Source organism: Pomacea canaliculata, linkage group LG5, assembly GCF_003073045.1.
Source record: "Pomacea canaliculata isolate SZHN2017 linkage group LG5, ASM307304v1, whole genome shotgun sequence".
Classification (NCBI taxonomy): domain Eukaryota; kingdom Metazoa; phylum Mollusca; class Gastropoda; order Architaenioglossa; family Ampullariidae; genus Pomacea; species Pomacea canaliculata.
The window spans coordinates 28814716-28828242 of record NC_037594.1 but is presented as its reverse complement, the minus strand read 5'-3'; the positions used below and the strand labels follow the sequence as shown (position 1 = coordinate 28828242).

The 13527-nt window shown below is 37.6% G+C and overlaps 1 protein-coding gene across 1 annotated transcript in view; it reads left to right on the top strand.

Moving 5' to 3' along the window:
* The window catches only part of LOC112563833 (transformation/transcription domain-associated protein-like), a 41844-nt gene that overhangs the window by 26839 nt on the left and 1478 nt on the right, over nucleotides 1–13527 (top strand). The window contains 31 exon segments of the mRNA XM_025238203.1: nucleotides 156–350; nucleotides 681–833; nucleotides 1387–1542; nucleotides 1544–1651; nucleotides 2038–2181; nucleotides 2646–2715; nucleotides 2718–2803; nucleotides 2996–3087; nucleotides 3217–3352; nucleotides 3505–3600; nucleotides 3889–3984; nucleotides 4325–4443; nucleotides 5338–5455; nucleotides 5712–5821; nucleotides 6034–6145; nucleotides 6679–6890; nucleotides 7054–7242; nucleotides 7713–7861; nucleotides 8012–8203; nucleotides 8495–8634; nucleotides 8976–9075; nucleotides 9265–9317; nucleotides 9319–9473; nucleotides 9819–10002; nucleotides 10249–10356; nucleotides 10540–10647; nucleotides 11092–11208; nucleotides 11625–11840; nucleotides 12252–12393; nucleotides 12876–12985; nucleotides 12987–13073. Coding sequence (XP_025093988.1) covers nucleotides 156–350; nucleotides 681–833; nucleotides 1387–1542; nucleotides 1544–1651; nucleotides 2038–2181; nucleotides 2646–2715; nucleotides 2718–2803; nucleotides 2996–3087; nucleotides 3217–3352; nucleotides 3505–3600; nucleotides 3889–3984; nucleotides 4325–4443; nucleotides 5338–5455; nucleotides 5712–5821; nucleotides 6034–6145; nucleotides 6679–6890; nucleotides 7054–7242; nucleotides 7713–7861; nucleotides 8012–8203; nucleotides 8495–8634; nucleotides 8976–9075; nucleotides 9265–9317; nucleotides 9319–9473; nucleotides 9819–10002; nucleotides 10249–10356; nucleotides 10540–10647; nucleotides 11092–11208; nucleotides 11625–11840; nucleotides 12252–12393; nucleotides 12876–12985; nucleotides 12987–13073 — 4053 coding nt within the window.

Here is a 13527-nt window from a genome sequence, read left to right as displayed (position 1 = left end):
CAGTTTTAATTTTTTTTTTCTTTATTATTTCATTTTTCAAATCTTAGCTTGAGTTGGGTTTGAGACTACAGGACAAAGTCAGAAGTGAGATCATAGAAAAGTATTTGATTTGGTAATTTCCACTTGTTTTCCTCTTTCTCTCTCTCTCTTTGCAGCTGTTACTATCTGTAGCTGTAACAGGGACAGCAATTCAGAGCTCATCACCAATGAATCTTCTGCCTTCTGCATGTTCCGTCATCAGCATGGCTGATAGTCAGGAACGAGCAACTTTTGCCAACATCCTCCGCATCAAGGAAGAAAATATGGACATTGAGTTTGTTGACCCAGGAAAAGAGGATATAATAAAAGAAGTGAATACTTCAGTTGATTTTTTTTTTCTTTGTCAATATTGCTGGTTCACTGATGGAGTATGACGAACTATAGATATTGAATATTTTGTGCTGTAGGAAATGTAGGAAAACCTTATAGTGGCAAAGTCCTTATTATGAGTTGTTGCAGTCCTTTGTTAACACATAGTGATTCATCATACATTGGTGTACAGACTTGCTGAACTGCTTAAGGTAGTACTTTATATGCATACTCCATGCATTTTTTTTTTTTTTAAGGTAGATTTCCAGATGACATCAAATGGTGTGTACTAGTATAAATGTATTCACATGCATGTTTGGCCCTGATTTTAGGAAGATGAGATGGACATTAAGCTAAGCAGTGAAACAGGAGAGGATTCCAGCCCTAAAGAGGACAGCAAGCCAGAGCTGCAAGGTCCCAAACAAACACCACAGTCCTTGCTGCAGCGCCAGGAAAAATTTCTTGAACAGTGTCGAGAAGTCAAGGTGAGATGAGATGGACAACATTAACTTTTGTGGTAAAATGTGAAAAAAAAGTCTTTAAGTGACAAATTTAAAAATGAATCAAGTTTTAAAATATTTTCAAATAGATGGTTTAAATTCATTAATAACATGTGAATAGAAATACAGTATGTTCAGAATGGTGAAAATGATCAGTTCTATGTGAATTTAACAATTGGTTGCTATTAAATGATCCAGATTAACTGCCTAACATAAATTTCAAAATTCAATAGCATTTCAACCTTGTTACACAGTACAAATTTATTCACTGTTATATTAATACATACAATGCAGCTATAAGCTCTGTATTCCATACACTTGTTATTTAAACTTCCTTTCACACTGACTTTTGAATTAACTTTAAGTTACTGATATATATATGTGTATAAGGTACAGAGTTTTTAAAAACTGTCAGATTACAATTATTTATCAGTGCTTATGAAAGCATAAGTGAAACCTGTCTTTCAAGATATGGCAAGAGAGTGGTAAGTCAGGTGGTGTGGTGCAGCTTCCTTTGAAAATGTGTTGTTTGTTGCAGACGGTGCAGTATCTGATGGCCTTATGTCAGCTGGCTCACAGCAACACAGATTTAGCCCACACTTCCTGGCTGGACCTGTTTCCTCGAATTTGGAAAATTCTTTCTGAGAAACAGCAGCAGATGCTGTCAGCAGAGCTCATTCCTTTCCTTTGTAGTCGGGAGCCATGTTGCACAGAAGGACTGCTACCCAAGCGCCATACACACTTTTGTTGAGGCTTTGTCAATGTGTGTGCCACCTGTACCTATCAGACCCTCAGTACTGAAGGTAGATTTATTTTTTTTTAGCATTCATTCAGGCTATTTACTTATTTAGGTATCTTTTTAGTTTTTTTTACATTGATAGCTCTTTACAGGTGTAATTAATGCAGGACAATTTGTTCCTTGGACATGTTGTGGCGCATCTTTTCATCTTTCCTGTTGCCCTCCTATTCCTAAACTTGTATAATGTCCTGTTATTCAGTTGTCTTTTTTAATTCCCAGTTTTCTGTCCTTGTTCATTTGTTTTTGTATATCAGCTTTATCCCTCACCCCTTTAAATTTCGTGAGCTCACAGGATTTCATTGCATTTTGTTTTGTATTCTCTATCTTTTGTATATTTCATTCTCCTAAAACCAATTAATCAGTGGTAATTCTGTTGCCTTTACCTTTCAGTACTTGGGAAAAACCCACAATCTCTGGCATCGCTCCTGCCTGCTGCTGGAACAGATGATGTATGACAACAGTCCACTTCCAGCAGTGCGTGTCCGCCCAGGCAGTGAATATGAGTTTGAGCCTCCAGCAGCTAACCCTCAGCAGGTGAGCTTTCAAATCATGACAGCTTAGATTTGTGAACTTGACACAATTGTAAGATGGCATTTCTTATAGTTCAGGGCTGCCTTGGAGAGAGCGAGGCAAAGCACATCGGAACCACCTGGGCCCAGCTGAGAGGGGGTTGCCCAAAACTGGGTCCGCTGGCGAGGTGTTGTTACAGCCCTATGCTCCTCAAAGGAGCAACAAGGAATAAACTAAGATGGCTTAGTTTAAGGGTTGACAGGTTTTCTAGTGAGGCTTCTCCCATATTAACATCGCTGCATTGTTCTCTTTTATAAAGCATACTGAGCTTGCTGCCAAGTGGAGAAATGTGCTATATGTGCTCTTTAATAATAATAATCGTCTAATTTGTATGAGCTTATGCATGCAAGACACAGGGAGTTTATATGTCTACAGAACCTAGTTTATCAATAGTCAGATTTTCACAGCCTGTAAATTGTTGGTTGCAGGAGGTAATGGATGCCCTTTGTGACCTCTACTCTCTGCTGAAGGAAGAAGATATGTGGGCAGGGCTGTGGCAGAAAGAGCCAAGTATACTGAGACAAATATTGCTATCGCCTATGAGCAGCATGGCTTCTTTGAAAATGCACAGACAGGTTATGAAGCGGTGAGTTCAACAGTCGCTCACTACCTTTTTAATGCTGATAGTAAAAATTACAGTAAAAATGATAACTCGAGAAGTTAACAACATTTTGTGATTATCTTTCCCTAAACTTTTTTTGTTATTATTATTTTCTTTCCATTCAAGGAATTCATAGTAATGTTGATCCTATTCTCCCCTTTTTTGTTTTTGTTTCAGGCAATGGCTAAAGCTAGGCAAGACCACAACTCTGCCAATGCCGTGCCAGCAGTTATTCCTGAATATCGCCTTTGGGAGGAACACTGGATTAGGTTTGTCTTCTTTGCCGTCTGATGTAATCATTATTTTGAGTTCACAAGCTGCTGCTAAACTATAAAATACTTTCTATTTTCTAGAGAATTATTGTCATTTTTGCTAAATAACAAATGTTTTCTGACCAGATGTTCCAAGGAGCTCAATCAGTGGGACTTGCTGCTGGATTATGCAAATAACAAAGGAAACACAAACCCTTACCTAGTTTTGGAGTCAGCCTGGAGAGTTCCTAACTGGGCTCTCATGAAAGATGCCCTTGCACAGGTACTGCTAGGAGTCTTAGTCTGATAAGTGAATATGACTTTATTATCATCTTGCCTCTCATTTCTTGAAAGATAAAGATTTATATTTTGCATTAAAAAAATTGCTTTCTTACATAATCTTTATGAGGATTTTTTTTTTTTACTTGAAAACAGGTAGAGCTGAGCTGTCCCAAAGAAGTGTCCTGGAAGGTGAAGTTGTACTGTGGTTACCTTGCCATTTGTCATCCTGATGACCACCACCTTGGCATGGTAATTCTCGCTTTTCTTTTTAATAAATGTACTATTAAGAAACCTTTTCTTTAACACATTACGTGTACTCTTAAGTAACTTTTTTTTTATTCAAAGCTTGAGCCTTGAAGATATTTATCTTATTCTGCTGCATTATTTATGTTCTGAGACATCAGAAGCAGCAGCTGTCCTGTGGGTCCTAATCTAAACAATCAAAATAAAAGCGAAACAGCAAAAAAAAAAAATAATTTACATTTGTTCTGCTCATAAAAATATATGCATAAAATTTTCCAATAACTTTCCTGAAAGGTGGAGCGACTTGTAGAACTAAGCAGCAGTCTGGCCATCAAGGAATGGCGACGCTTGCCGACTATTGTTTCTCACATCCATGTGCCTCTGCTTCAGGTAAGTCATATTGTATGGAATATGAGACACATAATGTTTGAAAAGTTTGTCCAGATGTTTGTGTGAATAATTCTCAGTATATCAGGAATTAGGCATTATCTGCTTAGTGGGGATTGGGGAAAGGGTAATGCTACAAATTTTAGACACGTCGTGACTTCCACTGTTGTAAAATTTCTCCTGATTGAATGAGTACATGCAGATGGTTAGATGATGAGACAAGTGACAATAAAGGTCTGAACACATTTACAGATTTAAAGACTGGAGGGACTAGCTGTAGCTTACTCACAGTGTGGGCTTTAAACATGCTGGTCCCTGAAAGTGTAGTTTGTGCTATTTGCAGGCAGCCCAGCAGATCATGGAACTGCAGGAAGCCATGCAGATCAGCCAAGGCTTACAGCCCAGCAATATAGCACGCAGCACCAGTGTGCATGATATGAAAGCCATTGTGAAAACCTGGAAGTATGTTGAGATTATGTTTTATTAATATTACTTAATTCTACATTACTTCATCCCACGTTCACCATTCAGTAGGTCATTTAGATAATTAGTTCAGTCCGTGCTAGTCTTCACTGTACCTTTCAATTTAATTAAATTTAATAAGTGCATCTATATAGCACTTTTCCCCAGCATCAGGTGAACTCCAGCCAAAGGGCTGTACAAATAAACAGGGGCACGAGCACACATTTTTTAGGGTTGGCATCAAATGCAGCTTCAAGAACATACATATACCTTTCACAGCACATATAGACACATACACAGAGTAAGATGTGTTTTACAGCACAACTTTTCTTGAGCATGTTACCCAGATTTCATCTTTCTGCTATTTGAAAATCCCATCTTTTTTATAGGTCATCCCTACTCTTATCTTACTGCTTGATCATGATTTTAGATTTCCTCTTTTGGTTGAGAGGCTGAGAGTATTCCTGAGAGTTTCTCTAAGTTTCTTGATTGGGGCAGATCTCATTGGTGATATGTAGGGTCTGGTTGTAGACTTTGTTCAGCTCTTTCTAGTTTGTCTTTGTGGGGTGGACTGCACTGTGGAGACAAACAAGTTCAAGATGGTGCTTGATTGTTCTGGGATATGCTGTTCTTTAAAATGACTACAACCTCCCCTGGCCATTCCAACCAGCTTGCAGTGAATTGCTAGCCTATGCCTTGCCTTTGTGTCTGACTACATGTTTTTTGCCTTAGCAAACAGAAAAAAATATTCCTTCTTTTTCCAAACATACTTTCCTCCCATTACTTTTTATGTCCACCTCTCACATTAGACACTCAAAAATTTCAAAGTTTGTGCATTATTTCGATGCTTAAAATAATTCTTGTGGGTGATTTGTTAACATTTCCTCTTTGCAGGAACCGGCTACCAATGATCTCTGATGACCTTTCCCACTGGAGTGACATTTTCACCTGGAGACAGCATCATTACCAGTTTATCACCAACCATTATGATTCTCAAAACCAGCAAGATTCTGTGAGTATTTTTTAATGTTTCTTTTTATTCAAATAAAAAATTGCTTCAATGTTGGGATATTTAAGTTTAGATTCTGCACATGAGGATGCAGTAGTTGTTCATGTTAAGTTTTTATTGTGTTTACATGTCCATTCTGTTTTCATATTGTTGTTAACTGCTTGTGTCTGTTGTGGGAAGATGGGTGCGTAAACGAGTTTACAAAATGGATTGAAGACATCCAATAAATCGTTTTGGTGTTTTCAATTACATTTTACAGAACAGTAACTCTATGGTGGGTGTCCATGCCTCTGCCCAAGCTATCATCCATTTTGGTAAAATTGCCCGCAAACACTTTCTCACTGGAGTCTGTCTGGATGCTCTTAGTCGGTAAGATATTTAATTTGTCAAAGTTTGTGTAACAACAAGAACATTATGACTATTAGTAATTAATAATGATATTACTGAGTTTACTGTTATTTTGTTGCTTGCCACTTTTTGCTTGAACTAGTACATGCACATATTTACACTCTGGATGGCATCAATACATTTCTGATTTTTCTCTGTCATTTTTTTCATTTTTGTTCACTAATCTTTTGCAGCATCCATACAATCCCAACAGTACCAATCGTTGACTGCTACCAGAAGATCCGACAGCAAGTCAAGTGCTACCTCCAAATGTCCAGTGTTATGGGCAAAAATGAGCTAAATGAGGTACTTAACATGGAGATTCATTTAATTATTCATTCACTTATAGTAAAGGGTGGTGATATTCAGGTTTACAGATTAGAGGGGTTGCTTACTCTGGTAATTTTTGTAAGAAAAATTTTTTACCTTCAATATTTTTGGAAATCGTTAGAAAATCTGTTATTAATTTGGAAAAAATGAGAGTCTTTTATGGACAGAAGTGGAATGATACTGCAAATCCTTTTATTTTTAATTTGTTAGCCTCTGAAATTTTAGTGCCAGGTACACAATATCTACCTCATACCAGAGCACATGAAAGCATGGAAACAGTAGTGCATGCATCTCTCTGTCTCTCTCACACACACATGCAACAAAAAAGTTTCTGACACTACTTTTAATTTCTTATCCCTTTGCATTTGCATTTCTATAGTTAAGTTTATTTCTATTGTGATCTGAAAATTTTTCTATTCATGGGGATTGAGGAAATACATGATAAGGAGAGATGGAAAGTTCTTGACGAACTCATATTAATGTTCAAGTTATAGAAGCATGTTTTGCAGGGTCTGGAAGTGATTGAATCAACAAATCTCAAGTTTTTTACGAAAGAGATGACCGCAGAATTCTATGCATTGAAAGGCATGTTCTTGGCTCAAATCAATCGATCAGAAGATGCCAACAAAGCTTTCTCTGCAGCTGTTCAAATGCATGACACACTTGTCAAAGCCTGGGCTCTCTGGGGAGACTACCTGGAAAGTATCTTCACTCGTGAGAAGTGAGCAATTCCTTCTTTTTTGTATTTCTTTGATGGAGCTATGCATTAAGGATGCTTTTTTTCTGAATATTTATAACTTTCTTAAGGAAGCCTGCTTTTAGTGAGGTTTTTCCCTACTTTGAAGGAAGATCATTGCAAGTTTTCATATGTTACCTGTTCTCAGAAACATCCAACAAGGCGAGCATGCACTCACCTGCTACCTGCATGCTTGTCGACATCAGAATGAGGGCAAGTCACGCAAATATCTGGCAAAGGTATTGTGGCTTCTAACGTATGACGACGAGAACCTCCGCTTAGCAACAGCAGTGGACAAGTACTGCATTGGTGTCCCCCCAATCCAGTGGCTTCCATGGTAAGAACACCAGTATTACATGTATGGGTTGTTGGGGTTCAAGTTGTAGTCACAGCAAGATAATCAAATTATAAAATTTTCAAAAGTGTGAAGAAAGAGAAAAAAAGTTAAAACATTTTAAAACACTCAAATAATAAAAAAGTAAAAGTTGTCTTGTATATAATTACTGGGTACACATGTTCTTTATTCAATTATGATAAATATTTTATCTTCTGTTACCAAGTTCATAACATTTCCATTATTAATATACAACAGTAGACATGTGCATTCTACACATACAAGCATGCAAATCACACAACTTTTTAATGCAGCCATGCTTATTTGCATAAAATAGAGTTTTAACTTCAGCAATTTCACAAAATCCCAAGATTTCAACTATATTTTATTTAATGATCAAAATCTTTGTGTTTCAAAACACCCATTTTTCTCAAAAAAAAGTTAGAAAATCAATGCTTATCTTTTGCCAACAGGATCCCACAGCTGTTGACCTGTCTGGTGCGCAATGAAGGCAAGCTGATCATGAACCTTTTGAATCAGGTGGGACGAATGTACCCACAGGCAGTCTATTTTCCCATTCGTACCCTGTATTTGACTTTAAAGATTGAGCAGCGGGAACGGCGTAAGTACCATTCCATTTGTTTATCTGATTTTTTTTTTTAGTCTCCTTACTTTGCCTTCTTCCTCTTCTTCATTTTATCATTCTTAGATCAGTTAAAACACATACCTTATGAATTTCCAAATTAAAAAGTCCTTTTTTGTTAACTTTTAGACAAAAGTAGTGGCGAGGTCCAACCATCTGGTAGTAACAGAACTTCCACCCCAACACCGCCAACTGTGATGGTATCAGCCACAACATCAAATACCAGCACCGGTCCTTCAGCACCTAGTCCTTCAGTTCAGGACACTGTAACATTGACATCAGCCACAACCTCGACAGTCACCTCCTCTAGCCAGAACATTGGTAGGTAAACCGGTTCAGGTGATCTTAAATGTGAAACTTTTGTTTCACAAATCATGAGTCATCCATCTTACTTCTTTTCATTTGCCTGTCACTTTGTCCATCAGTCCATTGTTTCATTTTCTATTTTGGAAAGAGGGGGGTTTGGTTGGTTTTGAGAGGTTGAATGAGAGCAAGTTGCTGTATGTCAGTGAGTTAATTAAAGAGATGTGTTGGAAATTGAAAGACAGTTTTTATTTTGCTCAAAGATAATAATGCTGCTTGAAGAGAACTTTCTTTTTCTTCTGAAACTAGACCCTCAGCAACGACTTGGGCAGTCTGATGCTGGTCCCATTAAAGCCTCGGCACCAATGTGGCGTTGCAGCCGCATCATGCATACACAGCGCGAACTACATCCAACCATCCTTGCATCTCTGGAGGAGATGGTTGACCGCGTAAGTTCAGAGACCACAGTAAAATTTTACACTTCGGTTGATATAATTAAGGATGCCTTTTTTTGTGATATTTTATTTTGTGAGAGGATGAGGATACGTTGCCATGTGTTAAAGTGTTGTGTTGTGTTAAAGCCTAGGCATGTGAAACTTAATAGGATATCCCAGGTGCACAACATGGCATGGCTGTCACCGCTTTATAAAATTTTCTTATTTTTCTCAGTTCACACATTGTCATCATCTTTTCTATGAGGTGCTTATTACAAGCTTTCTGCCTTTCAAAATGTTTGTATCCTCATCTCGGCTAACATAATGTTCTTAGTGACATGTTGGTGACTTTGCAGATGGTGTGGTTCAGAGAGAACTGGTATGAAGAAATTTTGCGGCAGCTCAAACAAGGACTGTGCAAGTGCTATAGCATAGCTTTTGAAAATCGTGGAGCAGGTGAGTCAAAACCAAGACTGCAGCAAAGTATCATAAAGGCAGCTTTGAAATTCAAAAGCAATCTTGGATAAAAATACCAGTTTAGTGTACATTAAGGAGGATTCACTTTAAATGGATGTGAAGATTAAATGTTACTTTTAGATGTAGCATTCTTGTGCATTATTTCTTTGATTGGTTTATTCATTGCAGTACAAGAGGCTGTAATCACTCCACATACACTGAACTTTATGAAGAAGCTAGTGAAGCACCTTTGGAGTTGGCATTGAAAATGTCAGCAGCGTGTCTTCAACCTACTCCAATGCAGCATCCGAGTGCCTGGCACGTCGTGCTCAGGCTACTGCTCAGGACCCAGTGTTTCAGAAGATGAAGAGTCAGTTTACCACTGACTTTGACTTCAAGTGAGTAGCAGTATTTCTTTCTGCAGAACTTTAGAACCCTTCTGACACCTGATGGGTGTCAAGCATCAAAAGTTCAGTTGTTACCTAATAAACTAGTTTAGCTTCCAACATTGCCGTCTCTTTATGTATGGAGGTTGAAGTTGGAAGAGATAAAATAAACTGACGTGAAGATCTGTATTCCATGTTCTGAAGATTAGACTCTGGGAGTGGTATCCTTATAGCACTCATGGTAACATGGCTTTTGTTGAAAAGATGAAGAATGAAGTTGATTTGTTTAGTCTCTCAGATTGTTAAAAATGATGTACAATATTTTTTAAAAAATCTTTTAATTTCTTTGGGGCACAGTGTGCCAGGATCCAACAAGCTTCACAACCTGATCCAGAAGCTAAAAAAATGGATCAAACTGTTGGAAGCCAAGACTCGTTCTCTACCAAAGTCATTCCTCCTTGAAGAAAACTGTCGCTACCTCAGTACTTTCTCTCTCAGCTCAGCAGAGGTGGAGCTACCTGGGGAATTCTTGCTGCCAAAGGTACCCACTGAATGACAACAAAAAATTATCTGAATGTACTAGCTTTGAATGATAGAAAATGCACAGAAATGAGCACTTTTGTTTTCACTGGTTTAAGAAAATCCCTTACCTAAGATCAAACAAAAGGTTACTGTGAGTGGAAAACTCTTAACATGACTTTGTGCTACTTTGGAACTTGATATGGATGTATGAAGAAATATGCAAAAGCTTTTCTTTACATGAATATTTGTAAAAATTATTTTACAGCATAGCCATTATTACACCCGCATTGCACGCTTTATGCCACGCGTGGAGATCGTGCAGAAACATAATTGTGCAGCTCGTCGTCTCAGCATCCGAGGGCACAATGGCAAGGTTAGTAGATTGTAATGTGTGGACTCTTGCGTCTCCTTAAATATAATGGCATTGTGCAAAGTTTGTTGAGGAATCAAATCACATTCTGTTCTTCCCAGTATCATGAGTCTTAAATTTTGTTTACAACTTTAAGGGTTATAAATTAGTTATTAATCTGCTGTATTATAATTGTGGCTTGTGCAGATCTATCCATACCTTGTGGTGAATGATGCCTGCATGACAGAGTCTCGACGAGAGGAGCGCGTATTGCAACTCTTGCGCATGCTGAATCACTTCCTCACAAAACAAAAGGTAGGTCCTGCTAACTCCAAGACCATTTAAAAGATATGCAATTTTGCAGACATCTTCTGTTGAAAATGATTTTCTTCATGATAGAAATTTAAAATATCCATTTCAGATGATAAGTATTAAAAGCTAGTGACTAGAACATAGATCATACTTTTCTTTATTTTGGAACTTACGCTGGAATGTTCATAAATAAAACACAAAGTGGTCATTTATCATGCTTTCTATTTGTGCAATAATTCATCTGAAGATGGAAACACACTGTACATATTACATATTTTTTATAAATAATGCCACATATATAAACAGCATAAATAATGTGCTCAATCATGTAGGAGCAAATGCTTGAATGTGTTTACAGATTAAATTCCAGGTTTTTTTTTCCACTTGTGAAACTGAAGTTTCTCATATCTATTGCAAATTTAATATTTTACATTTATATTTGACCAGGAAACAAGCCGCAGGCTGCTGTACTTCACTGTGCCACGTGTCGTGGCTGTCTCACAACAGACGAGGCTTGTACAGGATAACCCTGCTTCTGTGTCTCTTTTAGACATCTATAAACAGGTACAAAGTGTCACTATATGAATTCCCTAATGGTGATGATGTAACTTTTATTCAGTCAGTGGATAATTCTGTTTGAAAGTAGCTGACTGATGCAAACTTTATGCATTAAGAATGACTTTTTGTATGAAGGCAGAAGAATTGATACAAAAATAAAACTTCAAACCCACTTGAAGATCAAAAAGAGCTGAGAAATTAACATATATTTATATTCACTTAATATGTGCATGTGTGGTTTGTATATCAAACTTATATAATCCCACCCTGTCTCCCAGAATTTCTTCATCCATTTGATCTTGATTTAGCTTTGAAGTGTGATTTGAAGGCTTGCTCTCCTCCAACCTCTTCAGAAATGTCATTGTTTATGTTGTCTTGTTTAGAATCTATTAAGAAATCTTGTTTATTCAACACTATTACAGCGTTGTAGCAAGAGAGGAATAGAACACGATGCTCCCATTCAGCGATACTATGAGCGACTGGCCACTGTCCAGGCCCGAGGGTCTCAGGCTAGTCATCAAGTAGTGCGTGACATTCTGAAGGATGCACAGAATAATATGGTGCCACGTGGGCTGCTCAAAGAGTGGGCTCTCCATACATTCCTTAACGCTACAGACTACTGGACTTTCCGCAAAACAGTAAGCAGTATTTCTCAAAAAAAAAAAAAAAAAAAAAAAGAAAAATAAAGACTAAAAAGACTGCTAGTTTGCAGCACTACAAATCTGAATGGTCCACTGGTTTTCCTCACATGTTGAGGGTTCAGATCCACCTTTTTTTTTTCTTGGATTTCCTTTTTCTTCCCCTTTAATTACTTTTTAATGATTTTCGTTTTTAAATTTATAAAACTTAGTGAATGATCTATGAAAAATGGAGTCATTTCTCACCAACAGCTTGTAAATGACACGAAGCATTTTTCAGTATACCACCATCTGATTGATCTAAGACTTTAACGTGCCATCTAAATACTTTGTAATGCCTGACTAGGTCACGGTTTTGTCACAAGCAGTAATCAGATCATCTCTGTATTCATGTTAATGTGTTTGCTCCAGCTAATGATTCAGCTGGCTCTTATGGGATTTGGAGAGTTTGTGCTGCATCTGACAAGAATGAATCCAGACCAAATGTACCTTCACCAGGACTGTGGCTACCTAAGCATTGCCTACTTCAAGTTTGACATTGATGAAGTGACAGGTGAGATCACAGGCATAATTCTGAGACAGCATGACAGGATATTTTCAGTTAGAAAATGTGCTGCAGTTTTCAGATCTGACAAACAACATTACAGCACTTTGTTGTCAGTCAAATGCAGAGGGAAAAAGCAAATTATCTCAGCATCAGCTTGATCTAAGTTGCTTCCTTCAGCATGCTTTCCGCCCATGTGGTCTGGCCTAGAATGTCTTTTAAAGAAAAAAAAAATTGAGTGAGTTAAATTTACCTGAAGAGCATGGAAATTGTATACCCTTCAGTTCCAGTAGCTTAAAATCGACTAGCTTGTACTTACCTGTAGAGAATTATGAATTATATTGAAATCTTTGCTCTATTTTGTTCATAGTCATAGGACTATTGAAACGGATTGAAAGCCAGCAGATGTTCTGAAATAATTTTCTCTTATGTATAGTAGAAACTAATGACAGTACCATAACATTGATTCATTTTGTCTTTTTATTCCACAGGTGATTTGGATGCAAACCGCCCAGTACCTTTCCGCCTGACACCTAACATTGCAGAATTTCTAACATCAACAGGGGTGACTGGGCCATTGACAGCATCTATGGTTTCCCTAGGCTCGATGCCTGGTTCAACCACAGTACAAACTACCTTCTTTTTTACGAGCCATTCTAAGAGATGAATACATAACATGGCACAAAAAGGTACTTTCGTGTTTCAAAATTTAAGTCAACTCAAATTTTTTTCAATTTTAGTTTCACGCCGTCTACGAAGTTTTTTAATTAGGAACTTTTTCTTTTTGGCTTTTGTCTTTAAAAAGTTTTGTAAATAAATAACATTTGTCTCCTTCCTCCACTGTTCCTTATGAAAATGGTACCCGCTGCTCCTCAGTCCTAATATTTTTAGGTGTGATGAGCTTAAAGCGATTGTCCTAAGATAACAAGGTCTTCTTAAAAATCATCACACCTCCCGTTCTATTGGTGTGAGGCCTCAATGAAACTGCTTTCTGAATGACATGGATCTGAGGGTGGAAACCAACAGTAAACTGCAAGACCTTATGAATAGGCAGACAGGGCCAACACTTGTAATGGAGGCGAGCACAGGCAACCCACAAAAAAAATTAATGTGAACACCATTGGTAACAACAAAGCAAGATCT